This window comes from Tamandua tetradactyla, chromosome 4 (assembly GCF_023851605.1).
Source record: "Tamandua tetradactyla isolate mTamTet1 chromosome 4, mTamTet1.pri, whole genome shotgun sequence".
Lineage (NCBI taxonomy): Eukaryota > Metazoa > Chordata > Mammalia > Pilosa > Myrmecophagidae > Tamandua > Tamandua tetradactyla.
The window spans coordinates 13,074,735-13,086,359 of record NC_135330.1 but is presented as its reverse complement, the minus strand read 5'-3'; the positions used below and the strand labels follow the sequence as shown (position 1 = coordinate 13,086,359).

Here is an 11,625-nt window from a genome sequence, read left to right as displayed (position 1 = left end):
CAGGGATAGGGGATGCATGTATGGATATCAGGACTTTTTTTAAAGCCTCAAATCCCATGAGTGCTTTCTGGTCTCATTTAGTTACCAAGGAACCCCCCAAAAGGGGCTTGGCTCTGTATGAATTTATATTAATCAAGTTGCAGTTTATTAAGCTGGAAACAGTCAATTATGTTTCAAGCTAAACCCTTATAAAATAATATGTACATGTATCTGTGTACAGAGCTTTGCAGTGAAACCCACAAAATTTTGAGGCTGGACCTGTTGTCACCATCTTCTACAACTACACACGATCCTCTTATGTTGACATCTCCTTGAACTCAACCAACTGTATTTTGAAAATGAAGACGCTTCAGTTTCCGCTTACTGTATACCCCACCACTACTCCCTAGCGCTCATGAAACCAGGAACCAGAAAAACTTGAAAATCTGAAAGAGACAGCAGAAGGCAAAGAGCCAGCTCCTGGCGTCTTGACTTTTATTCAACATTAGACTTACCTGATAAGTACGTGTGTGTGTGTGGGTGTGTGTGTGTGTCTTCTTATCCATTAAGATATCCTTCATCTAATTTCTTCTGCAGACTGCTGCTCCCTTCTTGAAGTAACTACTCTCTTCCCATCCCCCTGCTGTCTACTCTAAGTGCTCAGTCTCTCTTCAGTTTCTTGGACAGCAAAGTGAGAAGAGAATGTTTTCTGATTTACCCTTTTTTTTTTCCTTTGGTATGGGAGGCACCAGGAATTGAACCCGGGTCTCCGACATGGCAGGCAAGAACTCTGCCTGCTGAGCCACCGTGGCCTGCCCTGACTTACCCTTTTTGATTCTCCTCCACTATCCCAGGCTTTGCTCTAAGTTGCACTTTAAATCATACTGGCCCTTAATGCAATCAGGCATCTTTTCCCATAAGTCCCCTTCCCCCAAACCCTAGATGGTTCTTTAGACTGCAACCTCACCTCCTTTGAAAAAGAATGTTCTTTCAGGCTATAGGACAAGCTTTAGAAGCAGCCAGCTCTGGTGAGAAATGGAACCCTTGAGCACACCAACCACAGATTTGAAATATTAGGAGAGTATCCAGCATAGATGTTAAAGGGGGAGATTTCAAAAGATGAACAAAACACTTGATATGGGAGGATACTTGGGGTGTGAAAATGGGGATGGTGCTGAGGGACTTAGTGAAGTCAATGAAACCCTGAATCTTACTTATACTTAGCATTACTCATCTTGGGTCAGCAAAAAAGAGGTAAATGGAGACTCAGGGAATTAGGATATGACACTCTTGGAAGATTTATCTAAGCTGGAAAAAGCAGATATGAAAGAGAGACAGAGATGTATATACGAATATTGAATGTACAGAAAGGAAGTATTCAAAGACCTTAGCAAAGGGGTCTACTTCTCAACTGAAGCAGATATCTTGCCCTACTTGTGGGGTAGAACACCTTTCAGATTTACAACCAGTAATTGTGGTTTAAACATGAGTTTAGATAACGTGATGAAGGCTTTCCAGTTTGAGGACAGGAAAGGAAGAGATGAAGCTGGTCTTCAGAAATAAAGAAGCATCCATTGAGACTTCTGTCAGCTGTCAGCCCCTGTCAGCTAATCGAACCATCTTTGTCTTATGAGATTTGAGCAGTGAAATAGTTGTACTATTGCTAGAAGCCAGGCACACTGCTCCCTCCCAAGGCTGCTACCCTGGTCCTGTACCCATGCTAGCTAAACTAGTTTATTTGTAAAATAACACACCAGTCCTTTGCTATGAAGTTAGTGTGGGCCTCTGGGCTCAGTAATGGTCAACTCCTATCAGAATGCTAACTGATAGGACCAGGAAAAGAGGGGAGTAAGAGGAAAGTAGGGAGGGGATATACTCCATCTCATAATAATCTGGGAGAACCTACTACTTCTATTGTGTGCCCCCATTCCCATCAGTGTCCTGATGCTAGTTTTTTTTTTTTTTTCGGTGCATGTTCGGGAATCAAACCTGGGTCTCCCACATGGAAGGCAAGCATTCTTCCACTGAACCACTCGTGCACTATAGCTTTTTTTTTTTTAATAATAGCACTCTTCTGACACCCTCCCTTCTCTAAGTATAACGTGCACTGTATCTCCCCTCCTTTCCACAGGGGTGGGGACAGCTGCAGCTCAAACCCTTGAAGATAATGTCTATTAAACTGAGAAGAACACTTTGGCATGTGAGAGGCACTAAAGGGAAGCCTCAATGCTAGAATCCAAACACCAGAACTAAAGAACTGTTAGGCCAAAGATACTACCAAGGCAAAGACCCAGGGCATTATCTGACTGCATGCAGTCCAAAGAGAATGCCACCTATGCCAGAAGAGTCCCAATCCTGCATGTGGGCATGGGGAATGATGCTTTGGCTTTGATGCTTCTGAGAAAGTGAAAAACAGATTTACTAGGTGCCCTAGAGGATGGAACAGTTCCATGAGACACTTCTGAAATCCTATTCTATGTTTCATCTTATTATCCCTCTAGCCCCTGTCAGTTAATAAGACCATCTGAGTCTTCTGAGTCTTGAGCAGTGAAAGGAAACCAGTTATACTATTACTACAAGCCAGGCACACTGCTCCCTCCAAAGGCTGCTACCCTGGTTCTATATCCCTGCTAGCTAAACTAGTTTAATTGTAAATTAACACACCCAGTCCTTCGCTATAAAGTTAGCATGGGCCTTTGGGCTCAGTAATGGTAAACTCAACTGAAGCAGAGATATCTAGGGATGGTTTTCCATTTGTTAAACTAAAGATTTAAACCAGGTCAGACTTACCTAAGGAAAAAAATGTGGAGAATATTTTATTTTCTCTGCTCAGAGCAAGCTACTAAATAAAATGGACGGATCTCTGTTCTTCATCCTATCTTCTTTTAGAAACCTAAGCCAGTACTATTAATAAGGTCTGAACTCATAAGCCTACCCATGGGAAAGGATGGGTGAATTAGGCTTTCTTGGAAGAACTTCTGACTGCCTGGCCAAGACTTGTCCCTTCATTTTTCTCATGCTTTTCATTATTGACATTACTCAGTCCCTGCACTCCTTCCCACAACTCTCTTCATTAACTTCAGGATCCTTTAGCAAATACCTTTCAAACTCAGGTTTTAAAGGACAAAATTAAAAAAAAAAAATGTTAAGCCCCAGAAATCTGCAAATTGGCTCAACTTAACCCAGGAGAGTCAAATTGTTTTGGATCCTGGGCATTGTCTTTTCAAGATAGTGATCACGAGCCCAATTTCCTTTCCATGGTAACTTGGAGACTTGTTCCCAGTTTTCCTTACATATTCTCAAGACTTCATAGGCTGATGTCTTTAATCATTGGGCATTTCTCAAAGAAATGGATTTCTCTTCTACTCTTTTCTAGCACTAGTTTGTGAAAGGCCTGGTTATCAATATCCAGCCCTGAATTCTCTCTGACTAGAAGCAACAGATTCCAAGCTCCTGTTTCCCAGAAATGAAAGGACAGAAGCAGGAGGTGGGGGAGGGGAGGGTGGGTCTCTTATCATCATCAATAACTATTTCACTACAATATTTAGGAAACACTAGTCTAGGGCTGAATCGTAAGACATATACAATATATAGTTCCTAAAAGTTTGAAGAAACTTATAAACTTGTGAAGAAAAAGGTATAAAATAACAGGTTGCATATACTAAGGCACAGTTATATCATTAATATATTCTAAAAAGAGTGAGATCTCTGTGGAAAACATTTCCTAGAGTCAGGCACTAGACAAGGGATGGTATGAATCTAAAAGGTCTGGTTAGGATAATGTGACATAAGATTCAGGAAAAAAATCAGCAAATTCTGAGTTTGTATCATGTAGAAGGTACTATTCAAGTTAACAAAGAAATGTAAGACCAGATACATGCCATCAAAGGGATGTAAAATCTTATTGGGCTTTGCACCTGCTATTCCTTTTGTGGAACTGTCCCTACTGCTTGTCCACTTCCAACACTGTTAATTCTTACTACTCTGATCTTAGGTCAAGTCCTCTCTTAAAAGCTGTGATTGTATCATGTACTCCTGGTTCATAGCACTTTCCACAGCTGCAGTTTTACATTACTTATGAATTTCTTTGACACTTCTGTCTCCTTCACTAGACTTTTAAATGCCACAAGAATGGGATTCATGTCAGTGTTTGGTCACCAGTACAATTCGGTACTTAGCACCATGCCTGACATGTATAGATGCTGAATAAATGCAGCAGAAAGGAGGGAAGGAAGGAACGTGCCTAAAGTTCACATAGTTAGTAGACACTGGACTGGTATATCTTGTTAAATAACCATGAAAAATTTAGTTATCAAGGGTTCTCACAAGGTATGGCACAGTTAACTGTTTTCAAAAACTAGAATACCACCACAGTTTAGGGAGAGATCATTTCCCCCACCCATTAAAGCCTATCAAAGAGTTTACAGAGGAGTTGAGGTTTGAGCTCACAGTGAAGACTAGCATTTAAATATGTGAAGGGAAACAGGATTCTTTGTAGGTGGTATATGGCATGAGCAAAAGTATCGGAGGGGGCTGGCCATCGTGGCTCAGTAGGCAGAGTTCTCACCTGCCATGCCAGAGACCCCTATTCGATCCCCGGTACCTACCCTTGCAAAAAAAAAAAAATATATATATATATATATATAGTAGGAAGAAAGCCCAAGGCACATTTAAAGGATGATTAGAAAACCTAGAACAGAGGACTTTATAGGTGAATAGGTTAAAAAGGTAGGGTAAAACCAGGTAATGAAGGCAATGGATATCAGATTAGCATTTATTATTTTTCTTTTAGGCAGCAGGAGGCCACTGAAGGTGTCTGAAGAAGGAAAGAATCTAAAGCATTATCGATGAATATTAATCTAGCAATAGAATTGAGACAGGGGACACTAAACCACTTAAGAGACTTGCAAAAGCTAGGGAGAAAGGAGATTGCCACCAATGCTAGTATAGTATAGGTGTTCATGCTAGTATAGTACAGGTGTTCACTACACGTTACCAAGTTGAGGTGCAGAGGGTCTGGACTAAGCTGCAGGATGCAGGATGCTGGACATGGGAAGAAAGGTTAGATTCAAAAAAATTTAAAAGGACGAAATAAAAACAAAACTAGAAAAAAAAAAGAAACCGATTGAATTAGGGTTCCCACGGGAAACAGATGGCACACTCAAAAAGTAATTGGACATGGTCTAATGAAGGACCATAAAGGTATGCGCCAGCTCAATAAACCTGGATGGTGAAGCACCCAGGGACTCCCAACAGTGGGAAGCCATTACTTCCTTTACTCACAGTTATTGGAACTTGACAAGAGCTGTAGCTAAGAGCAATGACTACGGTTCCACAGGAGTCATAGGCTTAGATAGAGGAACTCAGCCACTGCCAAAGATCTCCTGCCATTTTGGCCTGTTTTAACAGAGTATGGGACAAGGGATACCGAGTGAGGCTGCTCATAGAGGTTAACCTCCTGGAACACAGAACAGGGCAGAAAAGACGGAAAGCAGATCTGGAAGGGTAATGAGAACATATACGCAGTGACCAAAATCAAGGTCCTGGTTAAGGTACACGCTATGCATGTGCATGCTTTCCCTAGGATGGAAATCTAGGGGGGCAGATAGTGAAAGGGAAAATTAGGAAGAATTGTAAGTTAAAGGCTAAGAAGTAAGGAATAATTGTGTATTTGAAAAAAATGCAGCTCTTTCAGGGAGAGGTGAGAAAATGGAATCCCTAAACTCAATACAAAAAGCCTCTGTATGGGACCTGTAGACTATGATACTGTACTTAGAAATAGTAATGAAAGTCAAACCTCCCTGCCCTGCATTCTCCAATCTGTTTTACAGGACTCCAGTCAGTCCTTTGTTCATTCCCACAACTATTACATACAGTTTACGCCTTTGACTTCAGTGACCCAAGCTTAGTTTCTCTTGATTAGTTGTTTTTACCCTTAACTGTCCAAATTTTGTGCTCCCGCTGCTCTACTAGGTCAGCCCTAGAGAAAGAGATTGGCTGAGGCCTTTTTGCCGTACTACCTAAACTAACCCTCCAGAAGAACTCTTATTGATGTAACCCTTATATATCTATCTCTCACATCCTCAATCTTCTGGGTCTAAGTCTCACTTCACCACCACCAGCAAAGTAAAAGAATAAATCAGAGATAAGTTGAGTCACAGTGAGAAAAAATATCAGAGGGATTCAGACCAGAGAACGATGAGAGACAGAGAAGGAAATTAGAATTCATAATCAACATTTTAATTGGAGATTAGTGGTACAGTGGTTAAGAACACTCTAGCTCAGACAGACCTGGCTGTGAGTTCCAGCTCTACCATTAGCTGGCTTTGTGATTTAGGCAAATTACTCAAACTCTGAAAGCCTTGAGTTCTTCATTCTGTAAAGGTGAGATATCTATCTTATGTAAAAAGTATTTACCAAAATGCCTGGCACATTGCAAATAAATTGTAAATTATCATCATTACAATTTTTTAATAATGCTGCCACTGTATATATGGCCACTGTATTGCAAAGAGATTGGTTAAAAGTAATGATCTATGTAAGCACGTAAAAGGACATAAGAATATGAATATGGATTGAATAAGATTAGTATGGCTCACCCAAAGAAGAAATGTACATTGTAGGATGGATGAGTGAAAAGCATCCCTGAGAGTGAAATGTTAAAACTGGATGGAGTCATTTCCTCTCTTTAGGCTTGTTTAGAAGACTTCCCCTCATAAGCAAGACCAATCTGTAAAAATCAAGTATTAACTAAACATTTACTATGTACCAAATACTACATAAATTATGACGATTTTTTAAAATTTAAGGATAAGATATAATCCTTACTTTAAACCTTACCATTTCATTGAAAGGATTATGAATATAATCTCAAATTATGCAACGCAAACTATAAATGCACGTAAAGGAAAGTAATTACGGAAACGAAAGACCTAGTGATTTGGAGTTCTTGGTGAGGAATTGGCCTGGGACTTTTGTGCAGAGGCAGGGTCTTCTGTGTGGGAGATTTTACAGGGCTTAGAATCTCCCCTATACCTCCCCCTCCTCTCCCCCAGTCTACCCGCAGGTGGCGGAGAGGCATGGCTTCCATACCACACTGCGTGAATGGGCAGCGAGCCGAGTCAGAATATGCTTCTAGAAATGAACACTTGAGCCCGGGGCCTGAAGGAGTGGTGGTTGTCTGCCAGGCTGACGGGGAAGCGGAAGGCAACTTTGGCAAAAAGAACAGCAAATATAAAGGCACTGAGGCATGAGGGCATGACAAGATTTCTGAAGCTTCCCGGTCCCCCTTCCCATCCCCTCCACCTAAGGTTGCCAGATAAAATACAGGCCGCCCCAGTCAAACCTGATTTTCAGGTATACAGCTAATACATTTTAAATATAAGTATGCCCCAAATATTGCATGGGATATACACACTCTGGGTCCCCTTCAACTCATCTTAGCCTGGGACCGGGACCCACAATCTCCCGGGGATAACCGGCGAGCTGACAGAGCGAAGCGTGAGAAACGACCTCAGGCTTTTCCTTCCCCTCTACTCTCTTCACTGGCGGGTGTCCGGCCCAGACGGCCTGAGGGCTGCAGCCCTCTGCTTGGGCTCGGTGACGAGGGGACGCCTCGGCCGACTGGAGTGGCGGAGGGGTCAGGGAACTCCGAACAGAAAGACTCTCACTCACTGAGAAGACCCCGCTGGATGCGGAAAGAGACAGAAGCAGTGCAGCCTACTCCGCCAACAGACGGTGCTTTTCCCCCGCCCCCGCCGGACACAGGCGCGGGAAGCGAAAACCACCAATCCCGCGGGAGGGATTCCCAGAGGGCGGGATTCTCTGTCACCGCCCTATGAGAACCTCGCTCCCGGTCCGCTACCGGAAACAGGGCGGGGGCGGGGCTGCGGGCCGGAAGCGGCCGCCCGGAAGTTGTACCGGTTGGCAGCCTCTCAGGCGAGATGTGCCGGCGACCTGAGCAGGGAAACCTCCGCGTAGGTTAGAGAGTCGCAGGAAGTTTGGAGCTGGATCTGAGCGGCCGTCGCCCGGTGAGCTCATGGGCTCCAGTAGGACTTGTGGAGAGTGGTTGCTGAGTCTGCGGGTGCCCCCTGCCGGGGTGTTTGGTGTGGCCTTCCTTGCCCGAGTCGCCCTGGTCTTCTACGGGGTCTTCCAGGACCGCACCCTGCACGTGAGGTATACAGATGTCGACTACCAGGTCTTCACGGATGCCGCACGCTTTGTCACGGAAGGGCGTTCTCCCTATCTGAGGGCCACCTACCGTTACACCCCGCTGCTGGGTTGGCTCCTCACTCCCAACATCTATCTCGGTGAACTTTTCGGAAAGTTTCTCTTCATCAGCTGCGACCTCCTCACCGCCTTCCTCATATACCGTCTGCTGCTGCTTAAGGGGCTGGGGCGCCGCCAAGCTTGTGGCTACTGTGTCTTCTGGCTTCTTAACCCCCTACCTATGGCGGTCTCCAGCCGAGGCAATGCAGACTCGATGGTCGCCGCCTTGGTGCTTACGGCCCTGTACTTAATAGAGAAAAGACTCGTCGCGTGTGCCGCCGTATTCTATGGTTTCGCGGTGCATATGAAGATGTACCCAGTGACCTACATCCTTCCAATTGCCCTCCACTTGCTGCCACAAGGCGACAACGAAGGCCTGGGTCAGTCCCGGTATTCTTTTAAGGCTTGTTTGTACGAATTCCTGAAGAGGTTGTGTGATCGGACTGTGCTGGTCTTTGTAGCAGTGGCTGGGCTCACCTTTTTGGCCCTGAGCTTCGGTTTTTACTATATATATGGATGGGAATTTTTGGAGCACACCTACCTTTATCACCTGACCAGGCGGGATATCCGCCACAACTTTTCTCCATACTTCTACATGCTGTATTTGACAGCAGAGAGCAAGTGGAGTTTTTCCCTGGGAATTGCTGCGTTCTTGCCACAGTTCATCTTGCTTTCAGTAGTGTCTTTCGCGTATTACAGAGACCTCGTCTTTTGTTGTTTTCTTCATACAGCCATTTTTGTGACTTTTAACAAAGTCTGTACCTCCCAGTACTTTCTTTGGTACCTTTGCCTTCTGCCCCTTGTGATGCCACAAGTGAGGATACCGTGGAAAAGAACTGTAGTTCTCCTCATGTTATGGTTTATGGGGCAGGCCTTATGGCTAGCTCCTGCATATGTTCTTGAGTTTCAAGGAAAAAACACCTTTTTGTTAATTTGGTTAGCCAGTTTATTCTTCCTTCTTATCAACTGTTCCATCCTCGTTCAAATTATTTCCCATTACAAGAAGGAACCCTTGTCAGAGAGAATCAAATATGAATAATATATGCTTCAGATCTTCTTCCACTTCTACCTGTTAACGTTCGGATTGTTCTTTATAGACCATAAATGAGCTTTGGAGGTTTTTTCCAAACTTTGTAAGCACTCTAGTCAAAGTTGAATTTGGAGAATAAAACAGTCTTCCAATAGAAAATAGAGTGAATGTTTGCCTCATATATAAAAATAATTGAGGTTTACTCTCTAAGAAGTCATAAGACTCAGTTTTCTGGGACATGATGAAAAGTTAAGGTTATTTGTTGGAACATGGAAAGGTTGATAACATCCTCAGACGCCAAAAGATTCTTGTAGAAAAATACAGAAATATAGATAAAGATACAAGGTCTAAGCCAGTATTTGTTCCAGTTATATTACTGTCTTAAACTATGCTTATCTTAAGCCCTGCTTTTTCTTTCTAAAGCTTTCCTGGCAACTTTGAAAACTCACAAAATGTTCTAAAGGTTTATCTTTTAGATATAAAGTGTTTTATAATCCTGCTGTTGTTAGGTCAGGAAAATTCTTTAATCTGTATTAAAAGTGGGGGGTTAGAAGGTAAAAATCCAGGGAATTTGAATTGTAATTATGTTTTATGTATTTGTTTTCTAACTTAATTTTTAGCACTTTGTCCCAATGGTATTAGCCTACCATTTGATTTTATTTTAAAAGGATTAAATTAAAATTCATTTTAAACTTGTTATTAAATGTTTAATAATAGCATCTTTTGATGTTTGAGGTCTGATAAACACATGAAGACATTTTAATACACTCTTAGCCCTTTGTAAGTTTCCAATTGTTAAAAATGTATTCGTCATCCAGAATTAAGTTGAAATCAGGTACTATCTATGTTGTAAAGGTAAATAATAGTAGATTTTAGGTGATACAAAATTAAATTGTTAGTAAGGTGTTTATTTCCCAACTTAAAAACATTCCACTTATGAAAATTCTAAATAGAAATGTAGACCTGTGTGTAGGATTTCTGGAAAGTTGAAGAAGATTTTTAAGGAGTTATTGGTCTAGACTAGAAAATTTGGGGAGGAATTGTGAAAATAAAGCTTTAAAAGGCAAATTTGGTTCCCTTATTATAATTCTGGGAAAAATCTGAGATTTAAACAAGCAACCTAAAAATAAGTACGTATGTTAAACATAGCCCATCTAGGTTGGAAACTTGCTGAAATGCAGTAGCACATATGAGTATGATGTTATGGTTTTTAAAGATGAGTAATTTAACAATTGTTCTTTCACGGTGAAAAAAGAGAAGAGCTTCAGAGAAATAGTTTATTTCGTGTGAGTTCAGGCCTAAAAAAGCCATTGAGAATTAGCTGTCTTATGAACTGGTCATAATTAAGAATGCTATTATTGGCAGCACTTCTTTGATGTATACTTTTTGGGACCTACCATTAGAAAGGAAAGAAGGGGTGTTTTTTTGGATTTTTTTAACCATAAAAAAAAATACTTCTTTTCCCATAAAAAAATAGGTCCTTCCTGCCCTTTCTCCCGTTTTGTGATTTCTGAAGTGGTTCCTTTCCTGTCTTTTTTTTTTACTTTTTTTAATTGTGAATTATAACATCTATACAAATAAATTTCAAAGTATGTTGTAAAATAATTATAGAACAAATTTCAGAATTTAGTATGGGTTACAGTCCACAATTTTAGTTTTTTTCCTTCTAGCTTCTGTAAGACACTGGAGACTAAAAGAAATATCAATATAGTAATTCAGCAGACTCATTTGTTAAATCCTATCTTCTCTGTTATAACTCCTCTCTCTTATTAGGGCCTTATCCCAGTCTTTAGGGTTATTTGTGCTATGTCCATTCTAGCTTTTTCCTGTTGGAAAGGGGTGTCAGTTATATGGAATAGGGGGATGGAACTAGTTGATGTTCTTGGAGAGGCTGGCCCCCCTTGTTTCAGGAGTTAATCTGGCCTAGGAACCCAACTGGAGGTTGTAGGTTTCTGGAAATTAATCTAAGTGCATAAAACATTTGTAGAATCTCAAATAGAGCCCCAGGTGTTCTTTAGTGTTGACAGGGATGATTTTGGTTGGGGTTTGGCAAACCATGGTAAACAGCTAGTTAGCATAAGAGTAGCCTCCAGAATAGCCTCTTGACTGTATTTGAATTCTCTTGGCCACTAATACCTTATTTTGTTACATTTCTTTTCCCCTTTTTGGTCAGGAAGGCGTGTTGATCCCACAGTGCCAGGGCCAGGCTCATCCCTGGGGGTCATGTCCCACATTGCCATGGAGACTTTTACCCCTGGTTGTCATGTCCCATGTAGGGGGGAAGGTAATAATTTTATTTGCAAAATTGGGCTTAGAGAGAGGCCACATCTGAGCAACAAAAGAGGTCT

The 11,625-nt window shown here is 41.8% G+C and overlaps 1 protein-coding gene across 1 annotated transcript; it reads left to right on the top strand.

Moving 5' to 3' along the window:
- Positions 1–7,861: 7,861 nt before the first annotated feature.
- On the top strand, positions 7,862–10,829 carry PIGM (phosphatidylinositol glycan anchor biosynthesis class M). The gene has a single exon (XM_077156609.1). The coding sequence runs from the start codon at positions 8,018–8,020 to the stop codon at positions 9,284–9,286; it is 1,269 nt and encodes a 422-aa protein (XP_077012724.1). The 5' UTR covers positions 7,862–8,017; the 3' UTR covers positions 9,287–10,829.
- The last annotated feature ends 796 nt before the right edge of the window (positions 10,830–11,625 follow it).